Genomic DNA, 24502 nt, shown 5'->3' with positions numbered 1-24502 from the left:
ATATATTTGAGTTGGGAAGGAAAGGATTATGCTTAGATTGGGACGTTTTCCCAACCTGTGTCATTTAAGTCCAGGTCAGCATGGCTGTGGCCCTCAAATGTAGTTGGACTATACCTCCCACCATCCTTGACGGCTGCTTATTCTGGCTGGGGCTGATAGTAGTCAGACTGTATCTGGAGGACTGCAAGTTCCTCACTCCAGATTTAAGTATATCGGAAAAATTCTGGGCTGATGTTCATTAAATGTTCTAATGTTCATTAAAAATTACATATTCAAAATATACAGAAACATTATGAATATGCTATTTCAAAATATTGAGGTAGTTGCCTCCCAAGGTTTTTGTCAGGGTGAAAACTGAGCCGATAAAACCCCGGAGCAGTTCTGATTCTGAGGAGGAGCAGCAATCCATGGGAGAGGAGCTCGCTCATCTCTCACAAGCACAGCAGCTGGCACAGATTCCTCCTGCCAGCATTCCTGAGAGAGATAGTGACCCTGACAGTGAGAGAGCACTGGAGGGGGGCTTGCTGGACGCTCAGCGCAGACGCAGGGAGCGGCGACAGATGGAGGGCGCCAAAAGGAGGCGCTCTGCTCATTTGGTGCTAAAACAACGGTCGCGTCCCCAGGACCCAAGGGTAAGAGGGAGGATCTCTCCATAGCCCATAAGTTCAGAGTCTTCCCACAGTTCTCCTTCAAATGAGGACCTACTGCCTTACCTGGAGCTTAGGCTACTCTGCTATCTACCCCAGTGCAGTTCCTTGCTTAGTCGCTAGTGATTAGTATCTGTAAGAGTCATTAAGTAATAAAGGAATAAAGTCTTGGAAAGAATCCTCGTCATCTGTGTCCTGAGTTGGCTATTGAAGGGGACTGTAAGAGGCAGCTAGGGTGCTCCTGCCAGTTTTCTATTTCATTATGAAAATATATAAACTGTTTTTGAAAATAATTTCATAATTTTATTTCTATATCAAATGATCTGTTATTTGACAAGCGTTCTGTTTGAGGTGTGCTCATCTTGTATGGGAGTCATATCAGAATGATAAAATATTTAGTTTTAATTTTACTTTTCGTATATTGCACAAGTAGAAACTTATTAATGTGAAAAAATATCTAAGAGGGCTCTTTGTTGACTTAGGTAATTAAAATAAAGAATCCAAAGTGAATTTTTAATGCTCCTTAAATTAGCGTAGGAAGGAATAATCAACTCATTTGTCTCCTTCTGAAAAAAAAATACCTGACCAAGAACCTTTCTGAAGAAATACCTAATGAAGAACTCTTCAATATCGATATTTGTCTTGTTGAGATTGAATTAATGAGTTTTCAGAATACAGAATGTATATAAAATAATCGTAGAAGAGCCCCAGTTGAACATAAATTCCATGTACATTCATGTTCAAACTTAAATTAACTTTGAGAAGGCTCAGTATCTTTCTCTTCTTAAAAACTTGATTTATTATGAATTTTTAAAGACACAAAATGAAATATGTGTTCTGGAGGTTATAGCATGGACATATTACTAAAAGAGCAGAGGATAATAGTTATCCAGCAAGAAAGGATCATTACATTTCCATATAGACCTGACAGCAGAACTTGGCACAGTTAGACAAATGCTGGGCTCCCAGAAGGCCCACACAGCTGATGCTGACACTCCATTCATCATTATTTTTATTCAGGCACAATGCTGAGAGGAGAAGTGGAAGGCCAGGTAGCTGCAGCCACCATCTTCATTTTCCTCAATGCCTCTTAGGGTGTCCAGGTATCCTCTTTTGCAGGGGACAGTGCTCTAGTTGAAGGGTTGCCAGAGGACTGCCCTCTGTTTAGAAGGCATCCTCTGTTTGAAGGGCTGTCCAGTCCAGTCCAGTCTAAAGATAAAGACCCATCAGAAGGAAGAGCTGGGCTTTGATGTTCTCCATCAACAGCATCTGGACAGCAGACAGGTCACCTTGTCACAGTCTTCCACACTATGGTGAGGTATTTCTATTTAAATAACAATAAGTTCTATATTGGAATCTATACAATATAAATTAGTATATGCACCTTTTAGACAAATAGGTGCCCTCTTTTTTGGTGATTCCTCTTTTTTTTTGGTAGTTCACAAGTGGCCAACCCAGTTTTTCTAGAGCTTGCCCCAGTGTACCATTCTCCAGCAACAGGACCAGAGGCATGCCTATTTGGGGCAATGAAGATGGTGGCAGCTGAAGCCACCTAGCCCCACACTTCTTTCAGTGCCAGTGGCACGTGGAATTGAGAGGAGTACAAGGTGGCTGGAACTGTTGCCCTTCTCAGCATCACCACCAGTCACTACTGCCTGCTTCTGCTGCCTGGCATGTTCATCAGGGAGGCACCGGGATAGTTCTTGAGGATGTGGGGAAGGATCTGGCCAGGGGGATATTTTAGGGGAGCCAGAGGCCACTTTCTCAGACCTACTTAAACCTGGTGCTGGCTCTAGAGATGTCAGAGAAATCGGTTTGGAGGGTGGAGCTTGATGAGTTTTCCTAGGCTCAGCCCCGTGGACAGTGATCCCAATATACGCCCCAACCACAGATGCTGAAGAAGCAGAAGTAGATCAGTTCTATGAGGATCTGCAGCACCTACGAGATAGTACGCCAAACAAAGATGTTATTTTCATTACAGGAGACTGGAATGCTAAGGTGGGTAGTCAAACGACACCTGGAATTACAGGCAAGCATGGTCTGGGAGAACAAAATGAAGCAGGACATAGGCTGATAGAATTTTGCCAAGACAGCTCACTGTGCATAACAAACACTCTCTTCCAACAACCTAAGAGACGACTTTATACATGGACTTCACCCAGTGGTCAACACCGAAATCAGATTGACTACATCCTTTGTAGCCAAAGGTGGCTGACATCTATGCAGTTGGTAAAAACAAGACCTGGAGCTGATTGTAGTTCAGATTAGGGTTGGCGGAGAATTTCTCCCCGAAACTTCGGGGGGCCGAGCGCCAACGTGTTCGGCCCCCCGAATAAGTTTCGGGGAGAAATTCTCCGCACCCCCCCACACCCCGCACCCCCCCCCCCGGGACGGGACTTACCTTTGGCGAATGTCCCTCCCGGCGGCGGGTCCGGCCGGCAGTTCGGCGGGTCTTCGTCCGGGGTGGGAGCAGCAGCCGGTCTTTCGACCGGCTGCCACCGCCATTCCAATAAAAGAAAAAAAAACGCCCCCGTGATAGGCTACGTGATGATTTACGTAGCCTATCATGGCTAGATCTGCAAAGTCAGCCATGATAGGCTACGTAAATCGTCACGTAGCCTATCACGGGTGACTTAAAAAAAAAAAAAACGCGTACGGATAATGGCGGCCCCCATAGGGAGCCGCCATTCCCGTTCCTTATTTGGTCGCTGTAGTCTACGTAAAGATTACGTAGACTACGGCAAAAATAAGGGCAACGCTATTTTCATTGCCCTTATTTTCACTGTAGTCTATGTAAAGATTTACGTAGACTACAGCGACCAAATAAGGAACGTGAATGGCGGCTCCCTATGGGGGCCGCCATTTGCGTACGCACTTTTTTTTTTTTTAAGTCACCCGTGATAGGCTACGTGACGATTTACGTAGCCTATCACGGCTGACTTTGCAGATCTAGCCATGATAGGCTACGTAAATCATCACGTAGCCTATCACGGGGGTGGTTGTTTTTTTTTAACTTTTTAGTTCGCGGCCGGGCGAGGCAAGGCGTCTCCTCCCCGGCCTGAATTTTGGCCGGGTGAGGCGGGAAGCCTCCCCCCCGGCCTGAATTTCGGCCAGGCGAGGTGGGAAGCCTCCCCCCCCGGCCTGAACTTCGCGGGGGGAGCAGCGAAGCGCCTCCCCCCCACCGCAAAAAGCTTCGAGGACAGGTAAGGGACTTTCGTGCACCCCTAGTTCAGATCATGAACTTCTTAATGCACAATTTAGAATTAGACTAAAGAGAATAGGGAAGACCCACAGATCAGTTAGATATGAGCTCACTAATATTCCTCATGAATATGCAGTGGAGGTGAAGAATAGATTTAAGGGACTAGAATTAGTAGATAGGGTCCCAGAAGAACTATGGACAGAAGTTTGCAACATTGTTCAGGAGGAAGCAACAAAAAACATCCCAAAGAAAAAGAAAACCAAGAAGGCAAGATGGCTGTCTGCTGAGACACTGGAAGCAGCCCAAGAAAGAAGGAAAGCCAAAGGCAACAGTGATAGGGGGAGATATGCCCAATTAAATGCAAAATTCCAGAGGTTAGCCAGAAGAGATAAGTATTTTTTTTAAACAAGCAATGTGCGGAAGCGGAAGAAGATAATAGAACAGGAAGGACAAGAGACCTCTTCCAGAAAATTAGAAACATCGGAGGTAAATTCCAGGCAAAAATGGGTATGATCAAAAACAAAGATGGCAAGGACCTAACAGAAGCAGAAGAGATCAAGAAAAGGTGACAAGAATATACAGAGGATCTGTATAGGAAGGATAATAATATCGGGGATAGATTTGACGGTGTGGTCAGTGAGCTAGAGCCAGACATCCTGAAGAGTGAGGCTGAATGGGCCTTAAGAAGCATTGCTAATAACAAGGCAGCAGGAGATGACGGTATCCCAGCTGAACTGTTTAAAATCTTGCAAGATGATGCTGTCAAGGTGATGCATGCCATATGTGAGCAAATTTGGAAAACACAAGAGTGGCCAACAGATTGGAAAAAATCAACTTATATCCCCATACCAAAAAAGGGAAGCACCAAAGAATGTTCAAACTATCGAACAGTGGCACTGATTTCACATGCCAGTAAGGTAATGCTCAAGATCTTGCAAGGTAGACTCCAGCAGTTCATGGAATGAGAATTGCCAGATGTACAAGCTGGGTTTCGAAAAGGCAGAGGAACTCGAGACAAAATTGCCAATATCTGCTGGATAATGGAGAAAGCCAGGGAGTTTCAGAAAAACATCTATTGAGGTTTTATTGACTATTCTAAAGCCTTTGACTGTGTGGATCATAACAAATTGTGGCAAGTTCTTGGTGGTATGGGGATACTAAGTCATCTTGTCTGCCTCCTGAGGAATCTGTATAACAACCAATTAGCAACGGTAAGAACAGACCACGGATCAACAGACTGGTTTAAGATTGGGAAAGGAGTACGGCAGGGTTGTATACTCTCACCCTACCTATTCAACCTGTACGCAGAACACATCATGCGACATGCTGGGCTTGATGAAGCCAAGGCTGGAGTTAAAATCGCTGGAAGAAACATTAACAATCTCCGATATGCAGATGATACCACTTTGATGGCTGAAAGCGAGGAGGAGCTGAGGAACCTCATGATGAAGGTGAAAGAAGAAAGTGCAAAAGCTGGGTTGCAGTTAAACCTCAAAAAACCCAAGTTTATGGCAACCAGCTTGATTGATCACTGGCAAATAGAGGGAGAAAATGTGGAGGCAGTGACAGACTTTGTCTTTCTAGGCGCAAAGATTACTGCAGACGCTGACTGCAGCCAGGAAATCAGAAGACATTTACTTCTTGGGAGGAGAGCAATGACAAATCTGTATAAAATAGTGAAGAGCAGAGACATCACACTGACAACAAAGGTCTGCATAGTTAAGGCAATGGTATTCCCCGTAGTAACCTATGGCTGTGAGAGCTGGACCATAAGGAAGGCTGAGCAAAGGAAGATAGATGCTTTTGAACTGAGAGTGCCTTGGACTGCAAGAAGATCAAACCAGTCCATCCTCCAGGAAAGAAAGCCAGACTGCTCACTTGAGGGAATGATATTAAAGGCAAAACTGAAGTACTGTGGCCACATCATGAGAAGACAGGATACCCTGGAGAAGATGCAGATGCTAGGGAAAGTGGAAGGCTAAAGGAAGAGGGGCTGACCAAGGGAAAGATGGATGGATGATATTCTGGAGGTGACGGACTCAACCTTGGGGGAGCTGGGGGTGGCGACGGCCGATAGGAAGCTCTGGCGTGGGCTGGTCCATGAAGTCACGAAGAGTCGGAAGCGACTGACCGAATAAACAAAAAAAACCCATATATTGCCCTTCAGTTAACATATAATAGTAAAGCTTAACAGTTTAACCAGCCAAAAATGTTACTAACCAAAGTCTCATATTAATGATAATGATAACAATAAAAAAGGAGGGGAATTAGAAAGGATAAGTAATAATAATAACAAATCACTAATAAATTGTATACTATTATATAATAATAAAGCTTAGAATCAACCAGCCAAAAACATTGCTAATCCTAGTATCATAATATTGATAATATTTATACTAATAATTAAAAAGAAAAGAATTTTACAGGATAAAAAAGAAGGAAAAAATACAACAATCACTAATACATTTTGTACTAACTATATTTTAAATACTATCATTTCCAAATATATAAATGAATGTGCACATTTCTGTACACCCTCAGACAGTAGATTTAAGTACAGTATATCATCTCCATTTTAAAGAGGAAGGTTTTTTAAAAAAGAAGAAAAAATGAGAGAAAAAAGGTGGATATATATGAGCAGTTATCTCTGGCCTAGCCTGGCTCTTACAGACTAAACATATCCAATTGACAAAATATGTTTATAAATTCCAGTTCATAGGGCTGGAACAGAAGTCTCATGCATTTTTCCAATAAGCCATGCCTCTGCCATTTCATGATATAGAAACTTCTTCATCTGACCTTCAGAAAAAATGCAAAGTGTAGAAAGAAAAAATATTTTAAATAATATTGTAAGTTCATTTGTTTTGCCAGATTTTTCACCTTGGTAAATTGCCTTCTTTTATCAGGAACTTCTTTAGTGTAATCCAGAAATAACATAACTTTATCTTGTTGTGATCCCCAAAAAAGATTTCCACCCCGTCTTGCCAAATGCAGGATATACTTTTTTGTGGAAATTCTTGCAAATTGGACTATAATCGTATAACCAGTCCCTTTGGCATTTGGCACACGGAATTCCTGCTCAAAATCAAGTAAATAATCAGATGGTACAGGGAGTATCTCATGCAGACGCTTATCTACAAAAGTAGACAAATTTACATCAGTAGGTAGATCTTTGATACCAATAATACATACATTTGCCCTGCACATGAAAGCCTCAAGTTGGGAGATTCTGGCAGAGAAATTGTTGTAAAAAGCTTGTAACGCAATCTCCTGTGCTGCCACCTGATCTTGCAGCTTGTTAACCTTCGTCTCCATTTTTTGCCAAGAAGTGTTAATTAAGTCCACAGCCCCTTGCAGGGCCGTGATGGAATTTTGAATTGTATCCAGCCTCTTAGCCTGTCCAGCAAATCGCGAAGACAAAGTTTTTATCAGAGCAAGCAACTCCACTGTAATTCCATCGCTTCTCAGAGCCTTTGCCACAGGAGGTATGGGGGGGTCGGCGGAGATCCTGCTCCTTTTTTCCTCCTTGATGTAGCCATCCTTCTTTTTAAACAGATCTTGCAGATCCTCAAATATTGTTGGTATTTCTTAGTCCATAAACACTAATAACTACATTTGGAACTCGTCAGCCCTGTGATCTCCTAATTAGATAGGAGTTTCAAAACAACTTTGAGCGATGTCTAAACTTTGGCTGAGTACCTTGGAGTTCAGCCCTTCTGCTGCTTTGCAAAATAAGCTACTCTTCCAAGATTTTATCCAGATGCTGCTCTTGCTTTCCCTTTTAATTCCAGGGGAAGATGAAAAGGTTTTTCAACCTTTTAAAAGCTGTTTGAGAGAGTGTCCCGCAGAGCCTCCACAGAACGCTGCCAGGGCAACATGGCTCCGAACCAGACCAGCACCTTGGATAGCTTCTTTAGAATTCTGTGTTGTTCTGATTGAAACCCAAAGCACATTCACTGCCCCACTGACATTGAAGCCACCAGGCTCCTCTGGTCTTAATATCAATTTACTAAACAGATCCTGAAAGCAGCATCAAGACATAAATATGCACATACACTGGTTCTTTCAATGCAATTGGGGGTTGGGGGTGGAGGAGAGATTACTTGAACCCCCCTAAGGTTACTTGCTAATGCAAATATGTATGTAAATAGTGACTGAACCATTAAATTTTTACGATTTCAAATGTTACGTTACTTCAGCACAGCAGGGAAGAGGGAGGAACATAGCAATAGAACATCAGCCTTGCTCAGTAACAGCCATAAATGTCCAGTTTTTAATCAAGTTTATGTTTGCCAAGCATTGCCACATCTTATCAAGGTTTAAGTTATAACTACAGAGTACTATGGTGACAAAGTCACGAATATAGAATGTATTATTTCAAGACTTGTCTGTATACTTCTCATTCCTTTGTATAATGCAAATGCATAAGGATGGGTTTTTTATGCTTGAGCACACGTCCATCATTTGATTACAGCCTGTTACGTTAATACATTTTCTACACAGATAAATAGAGAGCATTAAGGAAGGAAGTATTACTATTTATGGCTCCTAAAAACAAAATGATGCATGGTATAAAATTACATAGCTGTCAGCGCCTTTTATATCATTGCCTCATTCTATTTTTATTATAGTTGTGCTGTCTGTGCACCAAAAAAATTGCATCTGATAACAGGGTTTGTCTAAACATGTAAAAATAATGTCATTTGCACACGAAGTAGCTATTTTGCCCATGCAAATATCAAAATGTGATTATGAGCCAATCATTTGTTGCTGACAGGAAGGAAAAAGTTTCCCCTACCAGGTCTCAAAAACTGACACTTTAAATCAAAACAGACATCATTATTTTAGATTGCACTTGTAGGAGTGTCATAAAATAGTTGTCTGGCAGGTTAACTGCAGAGCTTCTGTTAATTTTTGGAAATGTACTGGGATTGCCCAGTGCAGCTTTTCTTATCATAATTACTTATTTTATTTAAAGCATGTAAGGCATTGAGCTTTAATCAATAGATTGATTAATCAACTAAACATGTGCCCTTACGGATTAAAGACTTGAACCCATCAGCCTAACCATCAAGTAAATTTTTAGTTAATTAAGCAACTTCAAATTAATCAATTAAATAAAAAATATAGTTGCATATTACCAAACTTCAAGCATGCCCTTTTGAGATAATTGTTAATTTAATAACCTAAGCTGCCACTATTCAAAAGAAAGGTTGTCTTTAATATGTGTTCACTATTAACTAAGTAACACATAAGAACTAAAAAAAACTCTCAGGAAATAAACAAGTTCGCCCTTAACTCACTGCCCTACCAATTCAAATTGCCCCCATGGAGTACTCAGTTTAAAGCTGTAATGGATTAATCTATCATTCAACCAATTAAAGCTTGTTGCCCTGCTAATAACACAGGCAGGAATCTTCTATAGTGACCCATTAGGCTTCCCAGAGGTAAAATTATTTCCAGGATCAGGGACTAGACCTGCACCTGCAAGAATGCTGGCAGAGACAGACAAACATGAATTTCTGTGCACAGAGGCTACTTTTCCCCTTTAAAATACTTTTTTAACCTTTTAAATTGCAACAGTGATCTCCATTCCAAATCACCTTTCTTCACAGGAAACATACCTTTTGAAAAGATCATGGATCAGTAGATATTAGTCCTGCAGGTATTAAAAGCATAAACAGCCACTTCCTTCACTGCCTTGGGTGAATCAATTGTTGCCAATCGCTTTGGGGGCATTAGGGTTGGTGCACAGAATCCTGGCACCTCCCACTCATGCACCATATCCATGCCCCACCTCCTGGATCCATATCTGTGTTGTATTTAGTTCTTTGAGACTTGGAGTGCAGCTGGGTTAACTCCCCGACAGGCAGCACAAAAACATACAAAATTCGTTAAAGCAAGAGCTTTTTTACCCCATAATTTCAGCAAGGTTCACAGCTGCCCTTACTCTGAAGTCCTAAAGTGTAGGGTGTGAATACAGAGAGTTTCCCACAAGCTGTCACACTCAGTAAGACCTTAGGTATCAATCCCTAGAGATCCAGCAACAGCTTTCTCAGTCATGCCACCCCCCGTGTTCGTCTTTGTGAATGTGTTGAAGGCTAGATCAGAGTCATGCCTGCCGGCCATTAGGGATGTTGGAGAAATCTGCAATGGAATCAAATGAATTTGGATTTCCATTGATCCAACCCATGAATTCGACAGCAGACTGTCTTTTCTCAAGTTGCATGGATTCTGCAAACTTTTGGACCAGTTTTTTTGGCTTTCTGGAATTTTACACAAATTCAGTCATAGAAAAATACGTAAAATAAAATAAACCACTGGCCGAAAATGTGCATTTCCCATATAGGATAAAGCATGGAAATGTGCATGGGGGGGATTTGCGCATTGGGGAATTGTGCATTTTTGCAAGTGCAAATTTGCAGAAGTATGAATTTGTGCAAATTTGGGAATTGGGGGGGGGAACAGTTCTGCCGATGAGTGGATAAAGGCACGTAGCAATCTGGAAAACAGACAGAACGGAACGGATATGATGAAATCCATACATCCCTACTAGCCATGGCCTCAGCATCAGTGGGTTGACTCGAGATTTATGGTGGGTCAACAGTGCTGAGGAAGTGGATTTCCCTGCCCCCTCCTTCCCACAGCAGCCCCTCCAGTCGCCTGAAAATGCTACACAGTGAGTCAGGTGACCCTGCTCAATGGGGTGAGCTGTGATGGAGGAACTTTCTTTCTTTCAAGTGGACAGAACCCTTCCTCTTACAGAAGGCATATCCTGGATCCAACTCCGTATGTTCAAGGCTATGTCTGTGTGCCCAAATCTGTGTAGACTCTTGGATATGTGATCCATATCTTCCATGTATCCAGCATATGGATCACATGTACAAGAGCCTCCATGCACAGTCACTGTGTGCACAGAGCCCTTGAATGTGTGGAGGTCAAAGGCAGGCCCAACGAATGTGACCCCTATCTGCCCCCTCCCGTTGTTCATTTTCGCATGGATGACAGTGTGAACAGGGCTTCTGTTAACAGCACTTAAAGGGCCATTTCCAGCAGCTTTTATAAGTAAGCAAATTGTGCTTGCTTAGGAGCAACACACAGGCATGGGTCAACTCACAGGGGGATTCCTCTAGCAGTACAGGAAGGAGCAGATGCTTCAGAGAGGACCAGGACAATGTGGGGCATCTTTATTGGTCCCATGCACTCCATCCTTCCCATCTGGATTTGGGCCTGAGAGACCAAGAAAAAGTGTGTGCATGTGTGTGTGCACAGAATGTAACTTGTAGCAAGCACAATTTGTGCCATTGCACAACATCATTGCTGACCATGGGGCACATCTGTTAAAGGATCAGCCTAAGCTTCCAGTTTCCTGGCTTTGTGGAACTTGAGCCAACATAAGATAGCCTTAACTCTGGTATCAAAGTGGCAAGTTATTTGCTCATTGAATAATATTTAAGTTAGTAATACTTATTTAAGTTAAATCACTGAGATTGGGAATAATCAATCTGAATCGAAGGGTGCCCTTAGAGCAGACAATATTGCATAGAGAAGTTAGTTATGTGAGGCTTTCTTCCAGGTAAGTGGATCGCAGCTTTAATGATCAGAGGATCTAAAGCAAAATACTGATCAATTTTACATTTTCCTGCTCTAAATTGAGTCTCAGGCCACCATCCTATTTTTGATCACCCAGTCTTAGAATTTGTTTAATAAATATCTCTGAACTATAATTAGATGTCACATCCAGGAAATTAATTCAGCTATATTTACTGGAATCTTCTCACCTCCTTTTTAAATATAGGGACAAATAACACTCATTTTCCACAGATAGCTGAAATAGTGCCTTGTTGCTCAGGTGAGGTGTGAAAGTGCTGTTAGTGTCGAACACTGGAAGCTGTCTTACACTGAGTAAGGCCATTGGTCTATCTAGCCTGGTCTTGTCAACAGTGACTGGCAGCAGCTCTCCAGGGTTCCAGGCCGGAATCTTTCCAGCCCTACCTGAAGATGCCGGGGATCGAACCTGGGACCTTCTGCAAGCAGAGCAGGGGCTCTGCCACTGAGCTACGTCAAAACTAGGGCAATGGAGGCAATTGGCTGTGAAAGAATTCTCAGTTTCAATCTGTTAGAGCCAGTTAGTATATTGTCCCTCTTCTTGGATGCACAGCCTCTGGATCCTGAGTGGGGACAATGGTACAGGAGTTACTGTGCAATGATCTTTTAAGGACTCAGGACAATTACATCCCCTGTAACAGTCAAATATGTTAACGAAGGTAAGAAAGACTTACAGCACCATTCTATGTATGTCCACTCAGAAGTAAGTCCTCTTCTGTTCAATAAGGCTTATTCCCAGATAGGTGTATAAATCAGGGGTGGGCAAATTTGGGGGGTCCTCAGAACCATTGGAGTCCTCAGAACCCTCCGGGGGGTGCGCCCCTTCTCTACTGCACCACAAACAGAAGTAGCCACGCAGCTGCATTCCCAAGGATAATTCTGGGGAACTAAGCATGCTTGGACCACACATCTTGTTTCCCCGGCAGAATTGCACTCTCCCAGCTCCCAAACAGCAGTGGGGGGGGGGGCTGGGGGAGCGTGATTCTGCTGGGAAACAAGGTATGGGCTCCCTGCATGCCTTGCTTCCCAACAGAGCTGCTGGGAATCCAGCAGCTGAGCTGGGGCCAGGGCCATGCCCCGGAGGCAGGGGACCCAGTAAGGACTGTAAAACTCCCTCTATGGGGCTGCATGCAACCTGTAGACCATGTGTTATCCACCCCCTGCTTATAGGATTTCAGCCTTAACCATTTGTATACATTGATGCATGTTCTCTGTACCAGTTAATCAATAAAATCCAGGCTGACATCAGGGAAGGAGGGTATCTGTTTCTCCTCATGTTCTCTGGAACATGAGCAAATGGCTAGGACCATTAGAGGAGGGATGTATGAGAATTTCATTTTTGCTTGCATGCCTTGCACTCATGCCCTGAGTGAGCATGCCCTGTTCGAAATTATCGAACATGTGTTTGCATTCATCTCATTCCAGATTGCCTGTTCAATTTGTGCAAATGACTCAATTTGCACAAATTTCCTCAGTAGACTGAATCAGCCCTGATTTACCCAATTGAGGAAATTTCTGCAAGTTTAGGGAGAGCTGCATGAATTTCCCATTCGATTGTGGCTCAGTTTTGCACAGGTTTCCTGTTCATGCAGAGTGAGCAGTGAATAAGAATCAGGCACAAGATGAGCAGCAAGACGATGTTCAGAGAATCATGGCTATGTTGAACATTGCTCATTCACCCATCTCTGCATAAGAGTGTAGGTGTAGGTCAGTCTAGGTGTAAGACAGAAGGAAGCAACCTTTTTTTTTTTTGCACCATGGGCACATGTGGCAATTTGGAAAACTGTCCTGGGCACCACCAGAAAATGGCTGCCATGGCTGAGGTGGCAAAGCACGAGTAACCCCAAAGACTGAGTACCAGGCAGAAGTGGGGTCTGAGCTCCAACACACTAAGCAAGCCCTTTGAACACAACAGTTTTCAGCACCAATAGAAACCTAATTCACAGCAATCCCAGGTTCTGGTAAGAAAATGTGTTAATTAAAACAACAATAACAACAACAACAACCTGGAAGGGGTCGGGCTTCTTGGTGGGTGCCAAGAACGTTTCTGGGGATGCATTGGTGTCCATGGGCACCACATTGCCTACCCTGGTGTAGGAGAAGGAAGAATTGTATCAGCCATAGTGATGATGAGAGCCCTTTGTACACAAATGAGAGCAGCCTGTTTCTAAAATCCCTTGTATTCATGCTACTGACTCAGGAATGTAGGAAGCATCACTGTCATGCATTTGTTTTCTGAGTGAGAGCTAGTGGCTTTAGTTGTGAGGCTTCATTCTTAGGTGCAGGCCTAATCAGAAGTTCTGGGGAGAAGTCAAGGGTACAATGACACCTACAAGCCCATCTTGAAAAACCTCCAGTAAATGACCCCTTACCAGATTCAGCCTGTCTGAACTGTCAGGAACCAGAGCGTTTACTCTTTGGATTTATTAGTGCTTCATAGCAATCTCTCCACTTCAGAGGGAATTATTTTGTTGCAACATTTCATAAAATAATGGCCTGAATAACTTCCCTGTTTTAAAAAAAGTTCTCAGAGATGGCTCTGAAAATTCACAATGTCCGTAAGTCCCATAGACGCTGTAGCTAAGTGTTTATTAGTCAGATTGGAGGACTGAGCTTATCATAACAGTATCATTCAGGAAGAGCAAACAGGCTTCACGTCAGGCCATTCAGCCTCAAATAATAGCTTTATCTTATTCCATCTAATTCCTAAGCATGTTATTGGGGAAAATGAACCATCTATCTGTTGATTTTGTTGACTTGTCATCAGCCTTTGAGTCAATGAACCAAGAACAGTTGTGATTATTGCTGGCACAAACTATTATAGACCAGAGACTTCTTCAGCTAGTAAAAGCACTGAAGAGAGAGATCCTGAGAGCAAGCCTGAGCCCATGAAACCCTTAGCCAACCAGATTACTTCCCCAGGAATGGTAAGGCAGGGATAGACGCTTGCTTATTTCCTGCTCAGACATTTTGAAATGGGAACAATGAATTCCCCTAATCAATGTAAGTCCCAAAGTATCTTTATTGCTATATTCAGACTACATCATCTCATTATCACAAGATAGTTATAGGCCCACTGTGGGGGGAGAGGATTGAAAACTTGAATGTTTACTAATGAACTAACCCAAAACTAAGATAGATGTCTTTGGAAAGAATAGCCCCAATTGGTCCATTGACAAGCATATAACTAACCTGGTTAAGTTGCACAGGTATTTAGCTATTCGGTTATTATTATTAAGTTTTAGTTTAGATGTGTGTTTTCAAGGTATTAATAATAAAGCTGGTTGTACAGTTCAGCATACTGTAAGCTTTTGGAAGAAGCATGTGGAAACATAGGTAGCACATCTCCTAAAATCCTAAACCTCAAGATAAAAGTGGTTCCTCAGACTAGATAAGTGGAGTTGAACCTGTTCGGGGGGGGGGGGGGTTACACTCTCTCTGAAAGATCAGGAGCCTATCTTGGGGGTGTTTGGGATCCATCACTAACATTAGAGATTCAAGTGGCATGGAACAGTTTTTACCAGCTTCTGATGGTGTCCCAGCTATGACCCTATCTGGAGTTTAATGGCCTAGCTGCCATGATTCATGCCCTGATAATGTGCTGTTCGGATTACTGTAAAGCTTTGTATGTGAGCCTGCCTTTGAAGACAGTTCAGAAACTTCAGCTAGTGCAAAATATGCCTGTGGGAATTTTAACTTGGACATAACTTTAATATTATGATCATATTACACAAGTCCTCTCTCACCTACTCTAGCTCCCAATTCATTTCTGGGGCCAATTCAAAGTTCACAATTTGACCTTGTGCTTGGAACCTTTGTACCTGATGGAATGCCTCCTCCCATATGTGCCCACCCATACTTTAAGGACTCCACTGAAACCCTTCAAGTGTCACCCAGTTCTGAGGCTCAGAGGATGGCAACAAGAGAGGGCTTTTTTAGTGATAGCCCCACAATTCTGGAACGCTCTCCCAAGGGAAGATTGCCTGGTCCCCACGCTATCTTTTCAGCAACAGGCTAAGATCTTCCTGTTCTCCCAGGCTTTTTTAGTACTTTTAAGTATTTTGAATATTTTAGCATTTTATTATTTTACTCCCTGCAATGTAGTTTTATCTCTTATACTTGACAATATATTGTATGCTGGGTTGACATGTTTATTTGTTTTATATTATTGACTGTTTTACTGAGATTTTATTAGTGTCATGATTATTATGTTTTAAATTGTAGAATTATTCTCTGAGGTGTTCAATAGATTAAATAATTAAGAAATGAAGAAACGTCCAAAGCTTTGGAATTCTTATGAGTTTGAGTTGAATCCTTCGAGCATAAGACTATCGTTTGTGACCACCATGAATGATCGTCTGCTTTGTTACAATTCAGTGGAGGCTTGTGGCTCCAATGTCATTGGGGCAGTGGGTAGCTCCTTTTAGAGCTCTGACTGGTTCTGACTGAAACCCAGAGCAGATTCACTGCCCCAATTACATTGGAGCCACCAGCCTCCACGGTTACAATTAAATAACTGCCTTTTAGAGAAAATGGGAGTTATTTGGTGGAACATAGGAAGCTAACTGATGTTGTTAAGAGACTGTTGGTCCATCAAGCCCAGTGTTGACTGCCATGACTAGCAGTGACTCCTGAGGGTCTCAGGCAGAGATGGGTCTTTTCCATCACCTTTTCCATCACCTGCTACCTTAATTGGAGATGCCAGAGATTGAACATGGGAGCTTCTGCATGCTTTAGCAGGTGCTCTACCACTGAGCTGTGGTCTGTCTTGTACCCTCCGTCCAAAGGTGTCCCTTTCAAAGTACTCTGCCTGCAACCCTAGAGCTGTGCACTTCTTTAGATGTGTGGTCCTAAAGATTATAAAGCCGCAATCCGATGTATAGCCTTACTTGAGAGTATATCTTCCCACCCACACTCCTTTAAACTAAGTGGGGATAATTTTCAAGAAATCATAGGTAGGGTCAAGCTTCTTTTTTTGTTTAAAGAACTAACTTGATCTATTATTTTGTATTTCTCACAGAGCTCTGCACACTGGACTGTGGCAGCCATGGTGTTTGCGCAAGAGGAATGTGCCAATGTGAAGAAGGCTGGAGAGGCCCAACATGTGAGGAACGTACCTGTAATTCTCACTGCACTGAACATGGGCAGTGCAAAGATGGCAAGTGTGAATGCAGTCCTGGATGGGAAGGAGACCACTGCACCATTGGTGAGATTTGTGTGCACCTGATCCAAATGGGTGATAAGATGACTTCTAGACAGAAAAAATGCCTAAGAAAGGTTTTCAGCCAAATTTGGGTTTGAGTTATAGAGGACCTTGGGTGGAATCTCAAAAACAAATGTCAGGTTACAATAAAACTCCAATAATGCAAAGATGGTACATTTAGCTCCGGCAGGTAGAACTGACCTGCAGCAAATGGCTGGGAAGAATGAAAGGCAACAAATTTGCTGCAATTAACAAATATCAGAGCAGTTTGGTGTCTCCAAGGCAGAGGCTGGGAATGATAAATGCATAGCTATCATCCTGCTGTCATCCTGATCCGGTGGAGATTGAGACGCATGGGTGCAGTCAGGCCAAGTCTCTTCTGGGCAGGCCAAGTCAGGTCACAACAGACTGAGTCACTTTGAGCAGATGTTAGGCAAGTTGAGACCATGGACAGTTTCTCCTGGTCCCTGCTCTTCTCCATCCCCCATCACAGCTATAGAGGATGTTATCTCAGCAGAGAGCTGAAGCCACCTGAAGTTGTATGTAGACTGACGAGGTCTGTACTGTTGTTGGCCCTGCCTCCCAGGAGGAGCCAGCGGTGTTATTTAAAGTCCCATTGTCTGATTTGTGTATCTGTTGGATTCTATGAGCTTGGGAGGATTGAGTTTCAAGTCTGAGGATGATGATAGAGCCATGTCCTCTAGCAGGGAGGGCATGGGAAAAGGTAATGAAGGCCATTCCCTGGGTGGAGCAGCTTGCACCTTGTTCTTCTCTGAGTCTTCATGAGATTGTGACAGTGGAGTCTCGAGCCATGGCAGCTAGGTGTAAACCAGCCTAATTGCTTGTTCACTACATGGGAGGGAGATGGAACATAGAAACATAGGAAGCTGCCTTATACTGAGTCAGACCATTGGCCCATCTAGCCCAGCATTGCCGACACTGACTGGCAGCGGCGCTCCACTGTTTCGGGCAGGATTCTTCCCTCACCTTACCTGGAGAAGCCGGGTATCGAACCTGGGACATTCTACATGCTAATCACGTGCTCTATCACACTGAGGTATGCCCCCTCCCCGAATGTTAGGAAGAGGCTGGAGTACCTCAAACACTGCTCTGCTAAGCCATATCCTCTTAGGGGTGCACTGTGTATGCCTCTCTCACCCCCTATTTATTCCCAAGGGGCAGATCTGTGGAATGCAATTCCACTTCTGCCATGACTTGTCTCATCCCAAGGTCAGCGTTGACCCAGCCTGCTCTGTCTTGGCCCCAGCTGATTCTATTTGCAATGCTACCAGGAGATGGGTGAGCCCCTTTCCCCCTTTTTAGCTGCAGGGAAGCATCAGGGCCCAAAGACATGAGGTGCAGTGCCCTGGGCTACTGGCTCTTGCTTCCATAACACAATCCAGCCCCTGTTCCAGAGCAGGAGACCCAATTAATAGAACTCATAACTCCTAATAGATCAGGTCAACTGTAGGACAATCTGGATGGGAAGTCTGTGGAATATCTATCCTGGGAAGTCAAGAAAAGGACAGGTGTCTGTTGGAAATAGTTTGGACAGGGCTACTGAACCTTTCCCCTTCATGGATCACTGCCTTTGTGTGGCAAAGGGGCTTGCATAACTCAGTGAAGCCATAAGCTATGCCATGCAGGGCCACCCAAGATGGACAGGTCATGGCAGAGAGTTCTGACACTGGAGAAGGAAATGGCAACCCACTCCAGTATTCTTGCCAAGAAAACCCTATGGAACATATCACAAGGCTAAAAGATATGACGCCGGAAGATGAGACCCTCAGCTCGGAAAGTGTCCAATATACTACTGGGGAAGAGCAGAGGGTATTTCCAAGTAGCGCCAAAAAGAGTGAAGCGGCTGGGCCAAAGCCGAAAGGACACTCAGCCGTGGATGTGTCTGGTGGTGAAAAGAAAATCCGATGCTGTAAAGAACAATATTGTTTAGGAACCTGGAATGTAAGATCAATGAATCAAGGTAAGCTGGAGGTGGTCAAACATGAGATGGCAAGATTGAACATCGACATCTTGGGAATCAGCAAACTAAAAGGGACAAGCATGGGTGAATTTAATTCAGGTGACCATCATATCTACTACTGTGGGCAAGAATCCCTTAGAAGAAATGGAGTAGCACTCATAGTCAACAAAAGGGTGGGAAAAGCAGTACTGGGGTACAATCTTAAAAACGATAGAATGAACTCAGTTCGAATCCAAGGCAAACCATTCAACATCACAATAATTCAAGTCTATGCCCCAACCACTGATGCCAAAGAAGCTGAGGTTGATCGGTTCTATGAAGACCTACAACCCTAGAAGTAACACCAAAAAAAGATGTCCTCTTCATCATAGGGGATTGGAATGCTAAAGTAGGAAGTCAAGAAATCACCGGGATAACAGGCAAGCATGCCCTTGGTGTACAAAATGAAGCAGGACAAAGGCTAATAGAGTTTTGCCAAGAGAACACGCTGATCATAGCAAACACTCTTTTCCAACAGCACAAGAGGCGACTCTACACATGGACGTCACCAGATGGTCAATATCGAAATCAGATTGATTATGTCCTTTGCAGCCAAAGATGGAGAAGCTCTATACAGTCAGTAAAAGCAAGACCTGGAGCTGACTGTGTCTCAGATCATGAGCTTCTTGTTGCAAAATTTTGGCTGAAATTGAAGAACGTAGGGAAAACCACTAAAGCGTTCAGGTATGACCTAAATCATATCCCTTATGAATATACAGTGGAGGTGAGGAATAGATTGAAGGGATTAGACCCAATAGACAGAGTGCCTGAGGAACTATGGACGGAGGTCCGTAACATTGTTCAGGAGGCAGCAACTCAATCCATCCCAAAGAAAAAGAAATGCAAGAAAGCAAAGTGGCTGTCTGATGAGGCTTTACAAGTAGCTGAGGAAAGAAGGGAAGCAAAAAGCAAGGGAGAAAGGGGAAGATATATCCAACTGAATGCAGAGTTCCAGAGAATAGCAAGTAGAGACAAGAAGGCCTTCTTAAATGAACAATGCAAAGAAATCGAGGAAAACAACAGAATGGGAAAGACTAGAGATCTCTTCAAGAAAATCAGAGATCTCAAGGGAACGTTTTGTGCAAATATGGGCATGATAAAGGACCAAGAAGGCAGGGACCTAACAGAAGCAGATGAGATTAAGAAGAGGTGGAAAGAATACACAGAAGAACTATACAGGAAAGATCTGAATGTCCCTGATAGCCATGATAGTGCGGTCACTGAACTTGAGCCGGACATCCTCGAGAGTGAAGTCAAGTGGGCCTTTGGAAGCATTAGTAACAACAAAGCTAGCGAAGATGACAGTCTTCCAGCTGAGCTATTTAAGATCCTAAAAGATGATGCTGTTAACGTGCTGCACTCAATATGCCAACACATTTGGAACACTCCACAGTGGCCACAAGACTGGAAAAGGTCAGTTTACATTCCAATTCCAAAGAAGGGCAACGCCAAAGAGTGTTCAAACTACCACACAGTTGCGCTCATTTCACATGCCAGCAAGGTGATGCTCAAAATCCTACAAGCTAGGCTTCAGCAGTATGTGAACCGAGAACTACCGGAAGCTGGGTTTCGAAGAGGCAGAGGAACGAGAGATCAAATTGCCAACACATTCGCTGGATCATGGAGAAAGCAAGAGAATTCCAGAAAAAACGTCTATTTCTGCTTCATTGACTACGCTAAAGCCTTTGATTGTGTGGATCACAACAAACTGTGGCAAATTCTGAAAGAGATGGGGGTACCAGACCACCTTACCTGTCTCCTGAGAAACCTGTACGAGGGTCAAGAAGCAACAGTAAGAACATGGAACAACCGATTGGTTCCAAATTGGGAAAGGAGTACGAGAAGGCTGCATATTGTCGCCCTGCTTATTTAACTTATATGCAGAGTACATCATGAGAAACACCGGGTTGGATGAATCACAGGTCGGAATTAAGACTGCTGGGAGAATTATCAACAACCTCAGATACGCAGATGATACCACCCTAATAGCAGAAAGTGAAGAGGATCTAAAGAGCCTCTTGTTGAGGGTGAAAGTGGAGAGTGCAAAAGCTGGTTTGAAACTCAACATTAAAAAAACGAAGATCATGGCATCTGGCGCCATCACTTCCTAGCATATGGAAGGGGAAGAAATGGAAGCAGTGACAGATTTTACTTTCTTGGGCTCCAAGATCACCGCAGATGGTAACTGTAGCCATGAAATTAAAAGACGCTTGCTCCTTGGGAGGAAAGCTATGGCCAACCTAGACAACATAGTAAGAAGCAGAGACATCAGCTTGCCGACAAAGGTCCGTCTAATCAAAGCTATGGTTTTCCCAGTAGTAACGTATGGCTGTGAGAGCTGGACTATAAGGAAGGCTGAGCACCGAAGAATTGATGCTTTCGAACTGTGGTGCTGAAGAAGATTCTTACGAGTCCCGTGGACTGCAAGGAGGTCAAATCAGTCAATCCTAAAGGAAATTAACCTTGAGTGCTCATTGGAAGGACAGATACTGAAGCTGAAGTTCAAATATTTTGGCCACCTAATGCGAAGAGAAAACTCTCTGGAAAAGACCCTGATGCTGGGAAAGATCGAAGGCAAAAGGAGAAGGGGACGGCAGAGGATGAGATGGCTGGATAGCATCACTGATGCAATGAATATGGACTTGAGCACACTCCGGGAGAGAGCGCAGGACAGGAACGCCTGGCGTGCTATCGTCCATGGGGTCACGAAGAGCTGGACATGACTGAATGACTGAACAACAACAACAACTGAATATTTAACCATGGTGTAGAAGAGGGTTTCTGGCAGGTGCACCTGTGAGCATTCACACATCCACAAAACTATTCAAGACAAAAGAGTGCAGACACCTATGGGCATTCACACATCCACAAAACTATTCAAGACACAAGAATTCAACACCTATGGGCATTCACACATCCACAAAACTATTCAAGACACAAAGAGTACTTTGCTTCTGGTTGTCCTAGCTGAGCTCCTTTTCACTCTGTGATTCTGCATGAAATAATACTGACATAACCATTAGAAAATGCACATTCCACTTCAGATTCATTTAATAGAAGCTCTGTTGAGGCTAAAACCATCAGACGGTTTAAATAATTCCTGTATCCTCTGCCTTCACTTTATAGGATTTAAATATTGTGCTAGTTATTAGAGATGTTCATTTCTCCCCCTCCCCTTCACCCCTAAGGCTAATTTCTAATGATATTCCTAATAAGAAACTAGAACTCTCAGATCTTTTCAGAAGTCACTGCTCAGCTGTAGAAATGTAATTGTTACATTTTAATGAAAAATGATACATTTTCCCCAAGACACTTAATAGTGCATCTTGGCAAAATGTCATTTAGATGCTCCCAATGTGTTTTTATCCATAAATGTTTTAATTGCATGCAGGAGACTTGGGTGCCTAATTTATACAAGCAAGTCAGCCAAATACCAGAGCTCTGCAAACATAGTGGCTTCTGCTTATTTCACTTTCAGGCATATTTTATGTTTGATTACTGCATATCCATTTAAAAATGTATTTCTTGTACTCTCCATTACATTTTAAGTAAGAATGCAGTTATGAATTCTTACGAATTTAGGCATCTGTGAGAAGCAGGATACCAGACCTAGGGATGTCAGAGAAATTCTGAATGGATTCAAATGAGTTTGGATTTCTGTGAATCCAACCTGTGGATTCCACAGTGGACCAGTTTTTTCTGAGTCACGTGGATTCCGTGGACTTGTTTTTCACTTTTGGAGGGGATTTGACCTCATTTACATGAACTACTGTACATTAGTGCTAATGCAAATCAATGTTAATGCAAATTAGCACAAATAGGATGAAATTTTAAAAATTCATAGGATGGTTAAAGAATTCAAATTCAGTCAATGAGTAGACGACAGAACAAATGATGCCTAACAATATGCGAAACACAGATAGAACAGAGTTAACCAAATCTATACATCTCTAACTGGACTGCATAGAATCTTGGTCTCATCCATCGGAGTCACAGCCATTTCAATCCAATGCATCTGGGAGGCACCAATTTGGGAGAGGCTAGATAAGACAATACTGGTCTGGGTGGACAAATAGCCTGACTGGACAGAAAGCCGCTTCCTATGTCCCCATTGGATCATTTATAGCCTTTTTGTCTTCATCTTCCATCCACGGTGTTGCCACATGTCATCATTCACACCTGGTGTTCTAATTCATTGCCCACTTTGGGGATGGGAATCACCTGGTTCTCTGTTTCATCCAGCCCATTGTCCTGTTTCCACCACCACCACTGCTATGAGGCTTTCCTCCTTACTAGCAAAGCCAGAGAGCTGTCCAGCAGTTCAGGAAGCAAGATGCTCCAGATACCAGGGGAGATGTCCAGCAGGACCAGGTGATGAATCAGCAATGGGAAGGCACCAGCTGAACTCCTGCTGCCCCACCCCTTCCTGGAGTATAAGCAGGGCACCGGTCTGAAGTATGTGTTGTATCTGGTTTCTTCCTCATATGTCAAGCTCAAGAGTGAGAGAGACCTCTTAATGCCAGACAGGCACTGCACCTCTGATTCTTGGATTCTGCTCAGAGATGTCATCGTCTCTGCACCCAGGGTCCTGGGAATGATCCTGGAGAGTCTCTTTCCCTTACCACATTTCACTTCAGATCACTGTGGCTGTGATGTGTCCAGGTAGCCACACACAAAAAAGCTCATGGGAAGGCACCATAGGTGGCATTCTGCACCCCCATTCATTCACCCATTACATTTCTATGCTGTGCAATAGCCAAAGCTCTCTGGGCAAGTTCACAGTGTGATAAAACATAATACAAAACCTTTAACATTCAAGAATTCAAAATAGTTTAAAAACAAGTTAACAATAATTTAAAAAAAACTACCAGGACCTGATTTAAAAAAAAAAAAAGCCTAAAACTAAAATGTCTCATCATATGCTGTCAAATGCCTGGGAGGAGATGAAAGTTTTAACCTGGCATTGAAAAGCTAGCAATGTTGGCACCAGATAGACCTCACTGGGAGAGCATCCCACAGTCAGGGGGCCACCACTGAAAAAGTCCTCTCCCTTGTTGCCATCCTCAGAGGAGGGCCTCAGAAGTTGAACACAGTGTGTGGTATGAACTGTAGGTTCATACTGGTTAGGATCATACATCACTTGCATTTCACTCCAAAATATCACCAAGGCATACTCTTCAGCTCAACACTATTTATTTTATTTATTTTATTTATTTCATTTCTATACCGCTCAATAGCCGAAGCTCTCTGGGCGGTTCACACTAGTTAATAAGAGCCATACTGGATCAGACCAAGGGTCCATTTAGTCCAGCATTCTGGTCACACAGTGCCCAATCAGATGCCCACAAGCAAGACATGAGTGCAAAAGCACCCTCCCACCCATGCTCCCCAATAATGGGTGTACATAGGTATACTGCCTGTGATACTGGAGGTAGCATATAGCCAGCAGGACTTGTAACCATTGATAGCCTTCTCCACCATGAAGCTGTCCAATCCCTTTTAAAGCCATCCAAAGTGTTGGCCATCACTACGTCTTGTGGAAGTGAATTCCATAGTTTAATTATACGCTGTGTGAAGAAGTACTTCCTTTTATCTGTCCTGAATCTCCCACCAATCAGCTTCTTGGGATGGCCCCGGGTTCTAGAACTATGAGAGAGGGAGAAAAATGTCTCCCTATCCACTTTCTCCACACCATGCATAATTTTGTAGACCTCTGTCATGTCTCCCCTTACTCACCTTTTTTCTAAGCTAAACCAGTCCCAGATATTGTAACCTTTCCTCATATGGGGATTGTTCCAGTGTCATTTTAGTTGCCCTTTCTT

At 43.2% G+C, this 24502-nt stretch overlaps 1 protein-coding gene across 2 annotated transcripts in view; it reads left to right on the top strand.

The window, feature by feature from the left end:
• The window catches only part of TENM1 (teneurin transmembrane protein 1), a 438805-nt gene that overhangs the window by 251390 nt on the left and 162913 nt on the right, over positions 1-24502 (top strand). Inside the window, exon 12 of one of the 2 annotated variants that reach the window (XM_084814084.1) lies at positions 16478-16663. In XM_084814084.1, coding sequence (XP_084670210.1) covers positions 16478-16663 — 186 coding nt within the window. Of the gene's footprint in view, positions 1-16477; positions 16673-24502 lie in introns of both variants that reach the window. The other variant, XM_084814083.1, reaches the window with a different exon arrangement.

The sequence above is a fragment of the Heloderma suspectum genome, chromosome 9, assembly GCF_057233095.1.
Source record: "Heloderma suspectum isolate Gila_16-S chromosome 9, 16-S_ref, whole genome shotgun sequence".
Lineage (NCBI taxonomy): Eukaryota > Metazoa > Chordata > Lepidosauria > Squamata > Helodermatidae > Heloderma > Heloderma suspectum.
Note: the sequence above shows the minus strand (reverse complement) of the source record. Positions and strands in the feature narration are given on the sequence as shown.